The sequence below is a fragment of the Genypterus blacodes genome, unplaced genomic scaffold (genome assembly GCF_046128005.1).
Source record: "Genypterus blacodes isolate CSIRO-AG114 ecotype Tasmania unplaced genomic scaffold, CSIRO-AGI_Gbla_v1 ptg000082l_1, whole genome shotgun sequence".
NCBI lineage: Eukaryota > Metazoa > Chordata > Actinopteri > Ophidiiformes > Ophidiidae > Genypterus > Genypterus blacodes.
The window spans coordinates 325,652-344,511 of NW_027466887.1; the positions used below are offsets into that span (position 1 = coordinate 325,652).

The following is an 18,860-nucleotide window of genomic DNA, read 5'->3' on the forward strand; positions in this document are numbered from 1 at the left end:
TCCGTTACACTATGAATTAACAATGAATTTTACAATAATCCACTTGAACAAAAACAAAAAACACATTTGTAACTAATTAAGCGTGAATTCAGATTTACCCGTATACAAAATCTAAGAAACGAAAACGCTTGTGTTTAAGGGACTACCTAACAATCCACCTTTTTGTTGTTGTGTGATCTGATTGCAATGCGAAGGTGTTTTGTCAACATTGCGTTAAAATGTGGTCTCATTATCCGGAATACAAAACCGGACAAGAAAGCCTTCATGTCATCATACAGTCTCCTAAAACTGTTTGTCAACTTCTACTTTCGTCAACTTACGCCATCTAGCGGCCGTTTAGCGCATTCATATAATCTATTCATACCCCCATGACGAGTTCAATAATAATAAATCGACGTAGTCGCTGTTATTGTTGTATTTGCTGTGTAAATGTATTAAAATGTAAAACCATTAAACGTAAACATGACAACATCTGATGATTGGCGTCGCTGCCTGATTTTCCCTTTGAGATATTTTCAGTTTAGACGCTTTCGCCTCCGCTCACCACTAGGGGGCGACCGCGCGTCATCTTCTATCACCTTTCGGTTGCGTTTGTTTTGTTGCCGTTTCCTGACGCATATCGCTCGTAGCGTACACTGACATTCCCTCGGCTATGTAAAAGAAGACCAACAAAAGAACACACGTCTCTTTCTTTTTTTCTCACTTTCAATTATCTCACTTCGCCTCAACAGGTTTTGAGTACGAGGGAAACAGTCTCCTAGCGACACCTCCTTTACGGCAGATGGAATATGGCGGAGCGTGAGAAACCCATAGACGGAGTGGAGCTCAGCAAGGTACGTGTTTGTGAGCAGTGGACATGGCAATTGACCCCGACACACAGTAACACAACACCGGGGTTTATTACGCTGTTTACTAGGTTGAGTTTTGTCTAAATGTCCAATTGAAGGACGATGTAGTTAACCGAGATAGCTGTCATTGCTAGCTCCCGTGGTAGCTACACGATAAGAAAGCTCGCTGTCGTGCTGTTTCTCTCATTACGTGCAGTTGCGAGTCCGCATGTAAAAGCAGTTAAATACGGACGATAAAACATTAATGTGGGAGAGCGACTTCACTAATATTCACTGGGTGGACGCCTTTGTTGTCCAAAGCTTCGCGACAATTTTTAGCAACATGGCACCGAGCCCAAAACGGCACCGGGTTTAATCTCAGAATTTAATCTGTCTCGGTCCGGCCCGGGGTGTCGATGAACACAATGTGAAAGTGAAATCTTGACTAAATGGAATTGGGCCCCGATGATGGAATATCGAAAGCAAAACAAAAAAAAGGAGCAGCGGCAGCAATGGAGAGCAGGTAGCAGTTGTCAATATAATTATTGACGGAACGATCAGTGCTGGAACAAACACTGAAACCCATGAGACTGAAAAGCAAAATGTTAGAAAACCATCACCTCCTTTCAGATTCAGGCACAGGTGAAGGACAAGAAACTATAATTACACAAATCTGTTGTTTCTCTGCAAATATATGATATAGTTTGTATCATACAGACAGAAAATGTGTCACTTGTTCCAATCAGGTCTCGCTCTCTCTCTTCTGTTGGCAGGTGGCTGCAGACCTGAAGGTGGACCTGCTCCGCCACTTCAAGGAGCAGGTGCCACAGATCTATTGCAGGAAGAAGGAGTCCACCCCTCAGGAGGAAGAGGAGCTGGCTCAGAAACGACTCCTCCACCCTCTGGAGTGCTTCCTGTTCGGAGAAGATCCTCAGGAGGGTCTGAAGAAGCTCAACCAGACCAGCACCTCCTCCCAGCTATGTGGACGGGTCTTCAAGGAGGGCGAGACGGTTTACTCCTGCAGGTCTTAAGACGAGCAACCATTAATAATAACGATACTCAGACGTTTACACATGTACTTGTATTTGACCTAGTGTCACCTACCTGCTGCACAAAGTAAACAAAGTCAAGCTGATCGTTGCACCTCAGGCAAAAAGGGAAGGACAAGTATGTGGAGTTTACCTGTAGACTCAGAGTTCCTGTTCAGGCATTTTGACACCTTATTCAGTCGTTCTCTAATCATCCTTTAGTTGGAATGACCTCTTACCTGTTAAGATGAATAGTTAATGATCAGATCTCTCCCCCCAGTTCCCGGATGCAGTTCTGTGAGTGGAAGTCCGTGACCTGAAACATTTAAAATAATGAATCAGAAAGCTGTCAGTCAGCAGGAGGAATTATTCAATCTAATCAATGTGTCTCAGTCGGTCGGTGCAGTCGCCTAAATCATTTCATTCTAACCAGCACGATACGATATGATGATGTCAACAAGCCATGCTGAGTAAACAAAGGTATCGATTCACGTCATGAACACAATAAAAGGCTGTAATTGACTTGCAGACACATGAAGTAATGTTATGACACAGTTTACTCCTGTTTGCTGAAACAAATCCCGTCCTGTTTACGGTCGGTGACACTGAATCAACTACAACAGCCAGACAAACACAAAGACGGGCAAAGAGCTCACTTGACTGCATTGAAATTGCGGAACTAAATACACACTCGGCGTGAGCGACGGCACGTGTGGGGCGGTGAAGTTTACTCTGCACCGCACTCAGTTTGAGTAGAACCCAGTAACTCAGGTATTCAAACTGCCGCTTTATATTACTCATGACTTTGTTTACATTTGCTGTCGGGGGGTGAAAGTGCACACAGTGGTTTGACATTTGCTCCATCTAACAAAACTCCTCCTCTGGTGCCGGTTGCAGGGACTGTGCCATAGACCCCACCTGCGTCCTCTGCATGGACTGCTTCCAGGACAGTGTCCACAAGGGACATCGGTACAAGGTGGGGACGCCTCTACTCGCATCTCGGTTCCTCTTAACTGTGTCTGTTCTCATGATATGACCCTGCTTCTCCTCAGTCACTTACTGTACATGCATGTTCCCCAGATGCATGCGTCATCCGGCGGGGGGGTCTGCGACTGCGGGGACGTAGAGGCCTGGAAGATCGGCCCCTGCTGCTCCAGACACGACCCAGGGACGGCCTCTGCCATGGTAACGGTGAGTTACGCAACATGCCGGATACAGGGAGGCGGGAGATGGGAGGGGCCGGCACCCCAGAGTACTTATTTTCCCGTCTTAGGTCGGCTGCTGCTCTTTTGGCTGTAATCTCTGCTTGGGAAACAAGGAAAACATAAAGCACTTTGTAAACCTGCACACATGAAGAGAATCACCAGGGACGGAAGTGTTATGAACGTGACACTGACTTTGGGGCCTTAGGGTGACGCAGGTGTTGGGTCCCTTCCTGATCTGAGCCTTTTTATTACTACCAGATCGACTAAACTAATGTCATAATATCAATCTATGTCGTCTAGGATGAGTTAAAAAGAACAGTTGTTGTCCTTGCCCCTCATATTGCATCATACTAAAGTCCAGCTGATCCACTGTGGCCTAAATGTGGCCCAGCTTTGCTCTGATGTCTTCAGTTTTGGAGGATTGATTTTCAGCTCTCTCACCGCCCTGCTGCTGAGAATTGGGCGTGGAGATTCTGCTGATTCTGGTCGTTGTTGTTGTTGTCCTGGACCTCTTTGTCATCCTTTGTTTGCTAATCACAGCGTTTGGGCGTCCCGCTGATACGATCAGCGCTGAGGGCCGCTGAGTAGACGTGCAGCTCGGTGGCTCTGCGCCCGTTTCCATAAACAGCAGGCGCTTCTGTTAACGCCATCCCTGCTGTCCTCAGCCCGCCAGGCCGCTGTGTGTCTGTGTGTGTGTGTCACAGTAGATCTGAGCCTGGACTCAACCAGCAGCAGTGACACATGACCACAACACCGTCTCCTCTTTCAACATGAAACAGCTTGCAGGGCTGTGCAGGTTGTAGAACCCAGTGCCTGTTCTCACACAGTGGTGTGACGTAGTGACTGCTGTAAATGTCCGGACGCACTCTGGGGTTTGTTTGGTTTATGTGCCAAATGTCGTACATTTGTATGAAATACTCTGCTGCTGTGTGGAATGTTTGCTCTCAGGGGATTTGATCTGAACACGACCGGGCCAGCTGCTTGTTTCTCTTATATAAGGCACAATATTTAGACAAGCTGACTGTGGCATTATGTAGAGTCACTGCTGATAAAAGAGGAAATGGACGGGGATGAGAAGTTATTTAACAACTCTGCTCCTGTGAGTTTGGGTTCAATTTACAAGAATGTCATCGTCACAGCCCGGATTTATGAAGAGCGGCTCTTTGTGATAATCAATACAGAACACACACACACACACACACACACACACACACACACACACACACACACACACACACACACACACAGACACAGACACAGCTTGTTCACAAACAACCAAACATACTTCTGTTCTCTGATGATTCATTATCAATACAGTCACCACAATGTGATGGAGACATGAAGTAAAACTCTGTGTGTGTGTCTTCCTGTCCCTCTGCAGGATGAGTGCACCGCGTTGGAGCCCGGCCTGTATGAGCGTGCAGAGAAGCTGTTCCACGTGCTGCTGCAGTACGCCACTGACTTCTTGGCGTGGGAGGAGAACTTTGAGCTGCCCACAGAACTCCAGCCCAGGTAACAACCGTGTAAACACACACACACACACACACACACACACACACACACACACACACACACACACACACACACACACACACACACACACACACACACACACACACGGTAACAGTATAAGTGCATATACAAATGCTAAGTGCTTTTGTTTCTTTAACCATGCAGGTCGAAGGAGAACGCGTTCTACTGCGTGCTGTACAACGACGAGCACCACTCGTACGAGCACGTGATCTACACGCTGCAGCTCTCCATCCACTGTGATCACGGCGAGGCACAGACGCAGACCGCACTTATTGATAAGGAGGTACACATCAGTTTTAAACACTTGCAACTTTCACTCAACATTAAGTCAGCTGCCCATTTCCTCATTATATGTCTACTATTGCTAACGGACGCAGGGGCGGCGTGCAGTAAAGAGAGCGACGCTTCGTTCCTGCCAGCAAGCCAAAGACCTCATCAGGGTAAATACCAGCCACTCCATCTGCACTCGCTTCAGCTTTTTAGGATTCAAAACAAGAACAGTGTCTGACTCTCTCATCTCTGTGTGTTTGCAGTCCAACTCTGAGCACATCTCCCTGCAGCCGCTGCGTGTGGAGATCCTCCACGCGGCCGTGATGGCTCATCAAACCTTCGCCCTGCGTCTGGGAGCCTGGTTCCAAAAGATCATCGGTTATTCAGGTGATTTTCGTCTTTGCTCAACTGACCAAGTGACGCTCAGCACTGATTGTTACTGCAGACGCCTCTGATCCAGACGCCGCTCTGCTCTGCACCCAGCCGCTTCACTTTCATCCTCAAATCTTTGGGGTCAAACACAGATTACAAGTATTATTAAAGAAGTACTGATATAGCTTCAGTCAAAAAGGTTCCCAGAGTGACCTGAAAGTAAGTGTAAGTGTGTGTGTGTGTGTGTGTGTGTGTGTGTGTGTGTGTGTGTGTGTGTGTGTGTGTGTGTGTGTGTGTGTGTGTGTGTGTGTGTGTGTGTGTGTGTGTGTGTGTGTGTGTGTGTGTGTGTAGTGGGCTTCAGGCAGGCTTTCTGCCAGGTGGCACTGAAGCACAGCACGGATGACGAGCGGCCTTGTCTCATCAGCAGACTGATGCTGCACGATGCCAAAATGTACAAAGGCAAGTAGACCTGAGATGACATCACCGTTCATATGCAGCAATAACTCCCAACTCCACTTCATGTAACAAACAACGATTGTTTTCTTTCGCTAAAGGAGCTCGTAAGATGGTACACGAGCTGATCTTCTGCAGTCTGTTCATGGAGACGGAGTTCAAGAGACTGTTTGCCATCCAGTTTACAAAGGTAGAAACACGACACAGTCCCTCGTTTGTGTTCGTTCTTCTTCTTCTTCAAGTCAACACGAGCCTTGTCGTTGTCTTCTCAGCACTACAAAGCTCTGCAGAAGGATTACATCATCGACGACCACGAGAGGAGCATTTCCATCACTGCTCTGTCCGTCCAGATCTTCACCGTCCCCACACTGGTATGGATCGGTTGCTGTATGAGTGTGTGTGTGTGGACTGTATGCTTTGGGTCTGGTCTCATGTTTCCTGTTTGTCTCTTAGGCCAGACATCTGATTGAAGAGGTCAATGTCATTAAGGTGATAGTTGACACAGCCATGGAACTGCTGCATGAGTATCTGGATGAGAACAATCGCTTCTTCTTCCTGGGCTACAACTCGGACAAGTTCCTGCGCATCCAGGTCATTTTCCACGACCTGAGGTGACGACCCGAGCAGCTTACAGGATCTGTGCTCCAAACATCTCTGCTCCGCGTCTAAACCTTTACTTTCCTCCGTCTCAGGTATATTCTGATCAGTAAACCCTCGATGTGGACTGAAGAGCTGCAGAGACAGTTCCTGGAGGGCTTCAGGGTCTTTCTGGGGCTCCTCAAATGCATGCAGGTGCGAGTCATTCCATCCCTGCTGCTGAGTCACAGTGAGTCACAGTGGCTGAGCAGATAATCACTGAGTCTCTATCCCGTTTCCCGCTCAGGGGATGGAGGAAGTGAAGCGCCAGTTCGGCCAGCACATCGCGGTGGAGCCCGAGTGGGAGGCCGGCTTCTCCCTCCAGATCCAGCTCCGCCACATCCTCGCCATGTTCCAGGACTGGTGCTCATCTGATGTGAGTTGTCCATCTCCACATTTTTCACCCATTTCTGTTGTTATGTGGTATTTGGTTCCATCAGGTATTTCCCTTCTGTCCCCCCTCAGGATGAGATCCTGCTGCTGACCTTTAAGGAGTGCCACAAAGCCCTGATGCAGTGTGGCAACCAGCCGTTTCACAGGGAGGCGTCTGACTTCTACATGTGCAAACACATCCTGCATGTCCGTCCATACAAAGTGTCCCAGGAGTCGGTCAGCATCCATCTGCCCATCTCCAGGCTTATAGCAGGTAGGAGAGCTGAATATCAGTCTCTGTGGTTCATTCTGTCATAAAGGTTGGACATCTTTCCTGATCGTTTGGCCTCTGTGTTGTTTCCCACAGGCCTGTATGTTCATCTGTGCAGAACAGGTGCAGTCCAACATCTGCAGGAGTTGGCTGATCCTGTGAGTGATCCATATAGTTCTTGATTGTTTATTCGTCTTCTGTGCTGTGGAAGTTTAAGGTTCTGTGGGTGCTGGAGATGAAGAGTGTGTGTATGTGTGTGTTGCAGGAGAGGTATGACTTTGTGCAGCTGGTGGAGCATCCTCTGCGCTGCGTGGTGCTCGCCGCGCAGGTGTCGGCTGAAATGTGGCGTAGGAACGGCCTGTCCTTGGTCAGCCAGGTACACAAGCGCTGCTGCTGCTGCTGTCTCACTGCTGCTGCTGTCTCACTGCTTCCTTTAGCCGCACGAGATAAAGTTTTCATTCTGTTTTCCTTCTTGTGTCGTGTTCAGATTTATTACTACCAGGATGTGAAATGCCGGGATGAGATGTATGATAAGGACATCCTCATGCTTCAGGTAACGTCAGCGGACCAAAGCGTCCGTCATCGTCCTCGAAATCTTTCCCTTTTGATGTTTACAAAGCGATGATGTCATCTGCTCCTTACAGATCGCTGCTGCTAAGATGGACTCCAACCACTTCATCATGCTGATCCTGTTGAGATTCGAGCTCTTTGATTATTTCAACGGAGGCGGTTCAAGCAAAGACCAGGTAAGAATCAGTCAACCGGTGAATCAAGACACAGCCGACCAATGATATATGTGACGATGAAGATGATGATGATGATGAATGTGACTCCATGTGCAGGAGGAAGTGGTGCAGCTGAATCGTTTGACAGAGGAAATGCTCTACCTCCTGGTCACCATCGTCGGTAAGGTGTCACATTCTTCACTCTGTTAGATTACAGACAAAGATGTGAACTTTTCCACAGTGTGTGACCTCTGTGTGTGTGTTCAGGTGAGCGCTACGTCCCAGGGATCAGTCACGTGACCAAAGAGGACGTGACGATGAGGGAAGTCATCCACCTACTGTGCATCGAGCCGATGGCTCACAGCAGCCTGGCCAAGGGTCTCCCTGAGAACGTAAGAGGCTCCGTCACACCACTATGAGCTCAGCTACTGACTGAAGGTGAAGGACCTGTGAACTATGAGATGTTCTCTCTTTGCAGGAGAGCCATGAAACAGGCCTGGAGGCGGTCATCACTAAAGTCGCCACCTTCAAGTACGTAAAGGAAACAATCACAGCTCAAGATTTGGTTTATTTTTTTTGCGAAAGGCTTGTGAGGTTTAATCTGTTCATTTATTTGTTTTTAGGAAACCTGGTGTATCAGGTTATGGTTTATATGAAGTCAAGAAAGAGCATCTGCCAGAGTTCAACCCTTTCTTCTACCACTACTCCAGATCTCAGTATAGCAAGGTAACGCCCACACCTGAACAGCAGTTTGGAGGATTTAGTTTCAGCTCCTGGTTGATTTTCCTTCATTCTGTTGTTTGTTTTCTCCTCGTTTCAGGCCGAAGAGTCCCAGAAGAAGAGGAGAGCTCAGGATGGCAACGATAAAGGTGAGCCAGCATCTTTGCTCTGCGCTGTGAGGAAGATGTGACCCCCTTTTCCTCACACTGCTTGCTCATTAATCACCTCCTCCTCCTCTCCTCTCTGTCTCCCTCTCAGCCCTGCGTCCTCCGGTGCCCCCCGCCTTCTGCCCGGCCTTCTGCAGCGTGGTGCGCCTGCTGAGCTGTGACATTATGATCCACATCCTGAGACGCGTCCTGCAGAGAGGTGTGGAGGACCGAGCCACTCTGTGGACAGAGGCCATGATTCAGAGGGTACCTTCATCTTCCTCTCTTTCCTTTCTCACTCACTCACTAACTCACTCCGCCCTGCCCTCTAGTCACCTACAGTAACTAAACACCTGCTTCTCCTCACCCAGGCCCTGCACCTGATAGGCCAGGGGCTGCTAGAGGAGAAGACTCAGCTGGAGGACAACACCGTGGAGGAAGTGGCCTTTGATTTCAGTCTGAAGGCTCGCAGTGAGTGCACAGAAACTAACTCCATTATGCTTGCTGTGATGACGTCATCGCGCTCGCCGTCTTTTCTTTTGTTGACGGCTTAAATCTCTATTCTGTTCTTAAAGGAAACGGTTCCCAACAAGGCAGATCTGTGTTCCTCCTGCTGTCCAAGATGAAGGCTGTTCCTTCTCTGGAAGCCCAGAAAGACATGATCAAGTGGCTGCTCCAGGTAGAACGTTGGAGAAGGTTCAGCGACAAATTAAATGATAATCGATCGACTATTTGATCTGTTGAACGTTTTTTTTCTCTGCTAGATGTTTGAAATCGTCAAGTGCCTTAGAGAGAAGTCCTGTCCCTCAGCCTCCATGAGTGTGGAGACCAAACCAGAGGAGGTAAAACAGGAAAGAATGAAATGAAACAGGAACAAATCTGCACTTGAGGCTCTTATGGCTGAACTGATCTCACATAATGAATGTTACAATACAGTCATCATTATAGAACACAGGGACATTTGGAGGATACTTGCTGTTTGTGAGCTCTTGATAAAAAGGACTTCAGCCCGTTTTGTTGAGTGAGCCTCAGCGTTTCCGACAACAATGTTGTGTAACGTAATATGCAGGTATTTTTTGCAAATAGCAGGCTATGTGATCTGGCAGCACACGGCTCACGCTCCTGTCACGCAACTTTGTTTCTTTTGTTTGTTTCATGTTTCACGTTTCTTGAATGAATGCACACTTAAACCCAAGAAGTGGGAGAAGTCTGAACCCTCTCATTTGTCCTTGTTGGGCTCAGAGCACTCAGGACAAAGAGAAAGCCGAGCGGAAGAGGAAGGCGGAGGCGGCCAAACTCCACCGGCAGAAGATCATGGCCCAGATGTCGGCCATGCAGAAGAACTTCATCGAGTCCAACAAGATGCTGTACGACAACATGCCAGAGAGCGGAACGCAGGGAGGGGCCGTCATCGCCAACGAGAGGTGAGGAGGAGCACCGGGAACATGACGCCTGCGCCCATAAACGTTCTATCTGGTTGATGTTGACGCTCTCCTGTCTGCCCTCCAGCTGCAGCATGGAGCCGAGGGCGCTGTGTGTGGCCGTCGGGCCCCAGCGGGGGTCCACGCCGGTGGAGAGGGAGCTGCTGACCTGCATCCTGTGCCAGGAGGAGCAGGAAGTAGCGTCTCAGGCTCCGGCCATGGTGCTGACGGCCTGCGTGCAGAGGTCCACGGTGCTGACGCAGTGCAGGGGGAAGACGCTGACCAACAGAGCAGAAGGTTTGTTTTCACTCATGTTTGTGTTTCATCTGCACCACCTGGCAGACGGGAGGCAGAGCTGACGTGTTTGTGTTCTTGTCTCTTTAAAGGGACAGCAGAGGCGTCCTATCCCCTCTTCATGCCTCCTGACCTGGCTGTGGGCACACACACTGGCAGCTGTGGCCATGTCATGCATGCCACCTGCTGGCAGAAGTGAGTCATTACAAGGACACGTTTTGTATGATCAATAAGAGTTTTTGCTCTGAGTTCTTCTTTCAGGGTTGAGGGTGAAGGTGCATCATTCAGTCCCCATGGTCTTTATTCTGCAGGTATTTTGAGGCGGTCCAGAATACGACCAGGAACCGACTCCACGCTGAGCTGATCATCGACCTGGAGAACGGCGAGTACCTGTGTCCCCTCTGCAAGTCTCTGTGCAACACCGTCGTTCCTCTCATCGCTCTGGAACCGCTCACCTTCAACTAGTAAGTCCAGTCCGCTCGGCTCGGCCCGGCCCGGTCAGCGCTGAGAGGCCAGAGGTCAAAATGTTCTTTCCTTCCTTCCTCTTTAGTGAAAATGCAGAAATAATTGGACAGCACCTGACGCTGCCTCGCTGGATCCAGATCATCTCTGCCAGGATCAAAGGACTCAAGTCGGTCGCTGTGGAGAATGGTGAGAAGACAAAGTCAACCAAAGCACCACATTCACACTCTGGGACCTCTTTGCTAAACTGTTTCACAAGGATAAGATGCTAAATGTCTAAAGCGACACCTAAAGCAGCTTCTGAACCAAACTAACCCAAGCTTAACCCCTCAGTGACAGAGTGAGGGGTGTTAGTACACAAGCTCACCACCTCGGCTGCCTCACAGTAGAAGCTGTGGCCTGATTGTGTTGTGATTGAAAGCTTCTGCTGTGAAGTGATTCAGCCCTCACACACTCTCACACACCCCTGTTTTCCCGCAGCTCTTATCAGCTTAGCAGCTCTTTGTCGCCATGGCGCTGTGTGTTCTTCCGTCTGTCCTTAAGCTCTTTCACAGCTTTTGATTTGGTGTTTGGCTTCAGTCCCGTCCCTGCCTCAGTGATGGTCTGGTTGACCTGTGAGCCTCTTGTGTGTTTCTCTCTCTCAGATTCTACCGCAGAGAGCAGCAGTGACAGTGGAGACGCTGGACTCTGTGGAGAGGGGCAGCCAGACTTCAGGTCCATCCTGAGCTACGGAGTGCAGGAACCGTGAGTGGCGGTGTCGGCGTGTTCACAGTGACTCGTCCTTGTTTACCCTGCAGTGGACTGACTTCTCTCCTGCTGCTGATTTTAGGAGGAAGTTCTCAGAGAGCATAGCGGAGATGCTGGTCGTGTGCGCCACCACCATTCACAGGGTGGGACTGCAGACGGCCCCCAACGAGCTGTCATCCCGTGTGCCCGTCATGGCCTGGAACACGTGTGCCTTCACCATCCAGGCCATAGGTGAGAGCTGACTCAGCACTTCTCTCTGTCGCTGCTCCTTGGGTTTGTTAGTTTCATTAACGTGGATTTGTGCGTCTTCACAGAAAACATCTTACAGGAGGAGGACAAGTCGCTCTTTGGGTCCTTGCAGAACCGACAGCTCGCTGGTCTGAAGGCCATAGTTCAGTTCTCGGCCGCCCAGAGGCTGAAGAGCTCTCAGGCCGTCATCCAGAGACACTTCGCTGACATGTTAGCAGGTTGGTTTGTCAGAAGGATGAACTGATGTTGAGGTTGGACCTGATCCAGGGAAGAAGCTGATGCATTTGGATCGTTGCTGCTGTTGATTGTTTGCTGGTTTGTCCGTGTCTTTGTGGTCATGACTGTCATTTCTCCCTCCAGTCCTGGTCCCGCTCCGGGGCAGAGAGAACGCCCCGTCTGTGCTGGAGGTGGACTTCTTCCATCTACTGGTAGGTTCTATCATAGCTCCTCAGCTCTGACTTCTTCCTCAGCATACACTCATCTGAACGCGGGCTGTTGTAACCTGTGATGTGTGTGTGTGTGTTTGTCAGGTGGGGATGGTGTTGTCCATTCCGTCTCTGTACCAGGAGGAGGCGGTGGACCTGCAGCCGTCTGCCGTCAGCTCGGCTTACAACCACCTGCACATCATCCACATGGTCACCATGGCTCATGTGCTGCAGATCCTCCTCTCCTCTTCAGGTGCGGACAGGAAACCTGCTGCTGATGCTGCACGGCTAAAACCAAACTATGGTTGATGAATGAATGTTCTTCTTTTTGCAGATTTCCCCGCAGTAGCGAGTGGAGATGAGGGCGACGAGGCCAGAGCAGCAGCAGAGCTCTATGCTACAGTGTCACAACACACTGGAGGGTAACAACTCCTACACTCTGTCTGTTGTTTGTGTGTCAGATGTGGGCTGAGCGTCACCACATTCTCACTGATGGACAGACCAACGCCTCCATTTATCCACCTCCCTGATGATTCCCTCTGCTGTTTGTCCCTCAGGTTGATTCCAGATGTCTCCGGCAGCTCGGTGGCCGAGTGTGTGCGGAGAGGAATCGCCCCGTTCCTGCGCTGCGCTACTCTGTTCTTCAGCTGCCTGACAGGAGTCCATCCTCCAGCAGAACTCTGCAGCACCGGCGGTATGTCACATGACAGCAGGCCTGCACATCAGAGTCATGGCGCCTCATCGTCTCAGACTCCTGTTTGAATTTGAGTGTTGTACCTCTTTTGCAGTCACCGCTCAGGGACAGATGGAGGCGCTGTGCAGCTACCTGGCAATGCCCCCCAATGTGTTCCAGCTCTTCCAGGACCACAGTGAGGCCGTGGCCCCCCTGCTGCAGAGGTGAGCCGTCCACACACACACACACACACACACTCCTCTCTATTCCACCTGTCACACTTTCCCTTGTAATGCTGGTGTTTGTTCTCTAGGTGGTGTGGCAGCTCAGCCGTGATCCAGACCCTGAAAGACAAACTCCCCACTGTCAGGTACTCCTTTAACCCTCTCAGTCCCTCCTTTTAACCCTCTCAGTCTCACCTCTGTCTCTTGCCACATGGCTTAATGCTGGCTCTCCTCTGCAGATACCCCAGGAGGAGGAACCGTCTGATCGAGCTTCCTGAGGACTACAGCGTCCTCCTCAACCAGGCCAGCCATTTCCAGTCAGTAAACATCATGCGATTCTCTCTCCGTTCTCCGCCAGTCTCACAATCGGCCGTCCACGCTCACAGTCGTCTCGTCTCTCTGTCCGCAGGTGTCCCAAGTTCGTCGACGACGAGAGGAAGCACCCGACGCTGTGCCTGTTCTGCGGGGCCATGCTGTGCTCTCAGAGCACCTGCTGCATCACGCAGGTGGAGGGTGAGGACGTGGGCGCCTGCACGGCCCACGCTGCCACCTGTGGGGCTGGAGTGGGAATGTTCCTCAGGTCAGTCAGGGCTCTGGAGCTCCATGGCTTCTTCCACTCCTGCAATCACTGCTACTACTACTGACACTACTTCTATTACAACTGCAATTTCTTCTTTGAAACCTACTACTACCATTACAACCACTACGACTACTACTACTGCCATTTCCTCTGTTATTGTTCCCTCTCTACCTCTGCTGTAGCTCCTGCTTCTTCTAATGCAACAATTTCTTCTTTCACTATTGCTATTACTACTACCAGTACCACGTACTTCTATTTCTTGTATAAATACCACAGATTTACGACAAATTCAACTACCAGTACTTCTTCCTCTACTTCTATTACCACCACCCCCCCTTCTTCTGTTACTACTTTCACTTCTTCTTCTTCATCTGCTGCTCTCTTATACCACTACAATCACTTCTTCTAACTACTACCTCTTCCACTTTATTATTACTTGATCCATTGTTTCTTCTTCTTCCAGTCTCCTGAGATGTGAGTAACATGTGTTGTGATGTGATGTTTGCAGGATAAGAGAGTGTGAGATCGTGCTGATGGCCAGTAAGACTCGAGGAAGTACTTATCCTGCTCCGTACCTGGATGATTACGGGGAGACTGATCCTCACCTGGGGTAAAGAAAACATCTCTGCTTCTCTTCCCACCCATTGTTTCTGCCGCATTAGCGTGTATGCTAATCTATGTGCGTTTGGATCCCTAGACGAGGCAACCCGCTGCACCTTTGCCCCGAGCGCTACAGGAAGCTGAAGCGGCTGTGGCAGCAGCACTGCATCCTGGAGGAGATCGCCCGCAGCCTGGAGGTGGTCAACGTCATGTTCGCCTTTGAGTGGCAGTTGTTGTGATGATCGGCCCGAGCCGCGGAGGACATTCTGCCACAGCGCTGCCAAGGTGCACACACACACAAGTACACGCATACATGCACACACGCCAATGAACCCCCACCCGAGCGGCCGACCCCTCCCCATCCCCTCCCCACAAATCTCTACTGGACTCCAGAAAGGCGGGACAAACCTCCAGTCGCCTCGTTTGTTGCTCCTGCTGAGGGGCGAACTTCTCCTGCAGTCACATCAGTCACAAAGAGGCTCATTGAAATAAAGACCAACATCACACACACGCTAACACCTTCTTGCTTTGACTTTCTGTTTATATACGTGAGGTCTCTTATTGGAAATGCTGTGAAAAATCTGCATTCTGGGTTTTGTGTTAGAAACTATTCTTTGTCCTAAGTTCATATTTCTTCTTCTGCTGTTCTGGGCCGACTGAGACGTCGTTCCCGCTTTCCCCTTTGACCCATTAATGAATCAGTGACTCCCTCTGAATGACAGAGCCATAAGTCCGTATCAGCTTTGCTCCTATATGCACATATACAGTATAAGAGATGAAACCTTTATAGAATGATACAACATTTTCAAAGCTATATTCAAAGTCGATTCAGTGCTTTACTGTAACCGAGGTAGAGTTTGCTTGTTTCCATGGTTTCCAGATTCATACCCTTTTGGCATATTAACACTGAGACATGATGAACCTGATCTATAAAACACACGAATGAGGCACATGATCGTTATTATTATTTGTACTTTAATCTCCACTGCAAATACAAACCTGTTGATCTTTGAGTAAACCACAATTTAAAACCTTTATTTAAAACCCAACTTGTACATTTTAGTACATTTTTATTAAAGAATCTAAGTTACTCTCTAGCATTTCAGTTCCTCTGTTTCATATTGTTTTACTGTTCCTGGGACAAAAGTATATTTAATTTCTTACGTTGTGCTTTGTTTGATGGTGTTCTGACTTCCAGGCCATGGAAATAAAAATCACTCGCCCATCTACAGACAAAACTGCTCCTGTGGCCTCAATCACTGCATCACATCACGCTCTGATCACGCTCACTGGAGCTCTACTGTGGGAAGAGTACAGATCCACATCCCAGCAACTAATCAATAAAGGAATATTTCACCTCTAAAAATAGAAAAATTAAGTGAATTTCCCAGATTAGGCAGAAATAAACATCATTAAAAAAAACAACTATTCAAACAGCTATTAAAACAATCAAGTCTCATTACCAAAACTTTATCAAATCACACTTTCAATGGAGCAACCTCTATTTTTTTTTTTACTTTGATATGTTTCTCTAAATGCTGAATTGAGTGTTAACTGTTTCATCCCAGTGACTCTAAACTGAGAAGAGAAGCAGAGACAAACCAACACACACAGCTACCAGCCAGGTTGTTGGTTGGCTCTATCATTAAATTGACAAAGTTGCCTTATTTCCACTAAAACAAAGCTGTGGATCATTAAGGGAAACGATGAGGCCATAACCAGCTGAGCACAGAGCTGAGGCACATGAGATCTTTCAAAAATCTAAATTCTTTCTGATTCCTTAGATTTGTCACAATCCCTCCACTTTGCTCATCAAGCGTCAGACCAATGAACTGGAGGGCAACAAACCAGATATGAATGAAGCCATAATTGAGTGAAATTGAGATGTAAAGACGTTTGTGGAAACTTTGGATCCTCATTTAAGGTGAAGACGAGTCATCATTGGAATCCATGCTGCTGCAGAAGTTCAATGTTTCATCCTCTGAATCCCTTTACACTAGATTCTTACTAACCCAACATTTAAGATGAGGCAAAGTGAACCTCAGACACCTCCAGGCCTGTAGGTGCCTGTCTGACCTGAGGCCTCTGTGGCTGCTCAAGTATTCAAGTATCTGATGTAATAATCCAAAACTGTTTGACCTTCATGACCTTCAAACGCTCTGGCTCCAACTTGAGCCACCACCTCACACACACACACACACACACACACACACACACACACACACACGTATCTTCATGAAACGGGTCAAATATTCATATTCACATGATTTGGATCACAGTATTTCAACTGATGATGATGATGATGGTTGACTCCATCAGTCAGGACACATTCATGGTACAATTGAAACAGGCAACAAGATATTATTTGTAAAAAAACAAAACAGATTACAGTACAGGAGTCAAGTCCATGTCTTTGTGTGAATGATGTCATGATGTCAAGGCATTTTACTTGAGGAGACAAGTAAGGGACTCACGTGTGAAGCCCTCAGAGGCTGGCTGATGTCCCTCTGTGGTCAGCTGTCCTCAGGGATCTGCTTAGGCGGCACGTTGTCCGGCCCGTAGTGGGCTTTGAAGGTGGAGGGGACGTTGATGTTGGGGTCTCCATTGTCGGCCACGTCGATGTGGTTTCCCTTGCCCAGGTTCTTGATGATGTTCAGGTTTGTGCGTGCCGTCTCGATGAAGCTGTTCTCCAGCAGGTAGCCGTCTGACTCAGAGTTGGGGTCTCCCTGCCTCAGCACGTTCTCCAGGGAGGTCTGCAGGTAGCGCACCCCCGTCAGCACAGACAGCTGGAAACAAATACACAACAATAAAGGTCAAAATATTCCTTGTTGACTCCGCCCCCTTGCTTGATAAATAGCGGAGTAGCTTTTGCCGAGCTACACAGCTACTTGAAGGAAAAAAGGGTAAGTGACTTGAAAAGCTACATTGTTGATAGCTCCATTATTGAAAATAGCTCAAGCCACTTAATGTAGTTGGATCAGTAGCTTTGTTACTTGTAGCTTGCCAACACCGACAACTGAGAACAAATAACAACAAAGTAAGCAATACTGACTCCGCCCCCTCCTATAACAAATGGTATAGCTTTTGCTCAGCTACACAGCTACTTGTAGGACAAAAAACAGCAAGATACTTGAAAAGCTACGTTGTTGAAAGCTCTGTTATTTAGTTAGTAGTTTAGTTACTAGTTCAGTTAGTAGCTTTGTTACTTAAAGCTTGCCAGACATTGAGACTTATGTAATATATGGAAATGCACATGCAACTAGGTCAGTGGGAGAGTCCAAGTCCTGCCTGGCCCTCAGGTGACCCAGGCTGGAGCGTGGCAGCTGAGATTTACCAGAGGATTAAATCAAGTGAATGAGCAGCAACTGTAGCTACACTTAGAAGACAGAGAGGACAGAGTCTAAATAAGCACAGAACGTTTACATCTAAATAAATGTTCAGTTTGGTGAATCTTTGGGTCCCAGGCTCTGACCTCAAAGAGCCAGGTGATGAGGACGGTGAGGCCGATGGACTGCATGATGTGTGTGTAGTACTCCAGCAGTGCCTGGCGACAGCCCTTCATCCACAGGTTCAGCTCCTCCGTCCGGTGGTCGTAGTTGAAGTGGGCGGAGCTGTTGGCCACCTGCCGCTGGATGCAGGGCCGAGGGGAGTTGATGTTGCAGCAGCTGAAGGGAACGCCGTCCATCAGGTACTTCCCCTCCACGTTGCTCCTCATTCGGCTAGACGGCAGAAAAAGGAGAAGGAAAGAGATGAGAGAGAGGATCCTGGCTGGTTTTGTGCGTCAGAAGGTAAGAGTGTGTGTACTTACTCCACCACTTGTTTCTGGGACATATCCAGGTATCGGTTGCTGACCCACTGGATGTGGAACCAGTCTTTGAAGCCGCTATTGCCGCAGCACTGAAACTGGATCTGCAGCATGTCCACTGTTCTCTTCAGGAAGCAGCGTCCCGGCGTGTCCGTGTCTTTGTAGAACCTCATGGCCTCAGACAGCCCCGCCGTCAGGGCCTCCTCCAGCTCGCTCCGCATGCCGTAGCACATCAGCGCCCCCACCAGCACGCAGAAGGTGAAGAAGAAGGTGCAGATGATGTAGGGCAACATGATGAGCTTCCAGCGCAGGAACTTGGTGGAGTCCACGCAGTCGTAGCAGATCTTCCCTCCCAGGAAGTTGATGGCGCAGGCGATGAGGCCCACAGAGATCAGCATGTTGGGGACGTACTGGATGTCCCGCTCGGCCATCAGCTCCCATCGCTTGTTGATCTCCACCTTGAGGAAGAGGCCCAGGCTGAAGAGGATGACCCCCGTCACCACGGAGATCCAGTTCAGGATCCACAGCACCTGGGCCAGTTTGTCTCTCTTGGTCTTGGTGAACTTCACTCTCAGGACAGCCATTGCAGACGACCTCTGTGTGTTTTGTGTTTTGCTTGTCTCAAAGTCCAGGTGGAGCTTAAGGGTGGGAGGCAGGTAGAGCAGGGGAGAGGAAGATATTATCCCCCAGGAGGTGTGGTGGGCTCGGCTCTGAAGGTCTGCTCATAATCTGCTTAGCCCGGTACTCATCTTCCATATCTTGTGGATTCGGCATTATGGTTCTAAGTCCTGGCAGATCTGTGAGGCTGCAGCAGTGAGAGTG

At 48.9% G+C, this 18,860-nt stretch overlaps 2 protein-coding genes across 2 annotated transcripts; one reads left to right on the plus strand and one right to left on the minus strand.

Annotated features, from left to right (window-relative positions):
- The first annotated feature begins 563 nt into the window (after nt 1-563).
- Nucleotides 564-15,453, plus strand: ubr1 (ubiquitin protein ligase E3 component n-recognin 1). The gene is made up of 46 exons (XM_076158497.1): nt 564-833; nt 1,601-1,851; nt 2,753-2,831; nt 2,936-3,046; nt 4,442-4,572; nt 4,738-4,876; nt 4,971-5,033; nt 5,127-5,250; nt 5,587-5,694; nt 5,790-5,878; nt 5,961-6,059; nt 6,142-6,299; nt 6,381-6,480; nt 6,572-6,700; nt 6,790-6,970; nt 7,064-7,125; nt 7,233-7,343; nt 7,455-7,520; nt 7,612-7,713; nt 7,810-7,873; nt 7,960-8,084; nt 8,171-8,223; nt 8,316-8,418; nt 8,513-8,561; nt 8,671-8,825; nt 8,930-9,029; nt 9,134-9,237; nt 9,323-9,400; nt 9,801-9,982; nt 10,068-10,276; nt 10,366-10,468; nt 10,585-10,737; nt 10,824-10,924; nt 11,380-11,479; nt 11,565-11,713; nt 11,797-11,949; nt 12,092-12,159; nt 12,262-12,409; nt 12,491-12,578; nt 12,714-12,850; nt 12,945-13,053; nt 13,143-13,199; nt 13,293-13,370; nt 13,463-13,633; nt 14,142-14,243; nt 14,331-15,453. Exons 1-46 carry the CDS (start codon nt 789-791, stop codon nt 14,470-14,472), a joined length of 5,229 nt encoding a protein of 1,742 aa, XP_076014612.1. The 5' UTR covers nt 564-788; the 3' UTR covers nt 14,473-15,453.
- Nucleotides 15,454-16,746: 1,293 nt separating this feature from the next.
- LOC143007108 (photoreceptor outer segment membrane glycoprotein 2-like) lies at nt 16,747-18,622 on the minus strand. Its single transcript, XM_076158517.1, has 3 exons — nt 18,042-18,622; nt 17,706-17,952; nt 16,747-17,019 (listed from the first exon to the last, which is right to left on the minus strand). The coding sequence occupies exons 1-3, from the start codon at nt 18,620-18,622 to the stop codon at nt 16,747-16,749; spliced, it is 1,101 nt and encodes a 366-aa protein (XP_076014632.1).
- Nucleotides 18,623-18,860: the final 238 nt, after the last annotated feature.

Coding starts and splice junctions, on each gene's coding strand:
- ubr1 (XM_076158497.1), top strand. CDS start 789: ATGGCGGAGCGTGAGAAACCCATAGACGGAGTGGAGCTCAGCAAG. Junction 6,300..6,380: donor GTCATTTTCCACGACCTGAG/GTGACGACCCGA, acceptor CCTCCGTCTCAG/GTATATTCTGATCAGTAAAC. Junction 12,851..12,944: donor AGAACTCTGCAGCACCGGCG/GTATGTCACATG, acceptor CCTCTTTTGCAG/TCACCGCTCAGGGACAGATG.
- LOC143007108 (XM_076158517.1), bottom strand. CDS start 18,622: ATGGCTGTCCTGAGAGTGAAGTTCACCAAGACCAAGAGAGACAAACTG. Junction 17,953..18,041: donor TCCCAGAAACAAGTGGTGGA/GTAAGTACACAC, acceptor TCTGCCGTCTAG/CCGAATGAGGAGCAACGTGG. Junction 17,020..17,705: donor TCATCACCTGGCTCTTTGAG/GTCAGAGCCTGG, acceptor ATTTGTTTCCAG/CTGTCTGTGCTGACGGGGGT.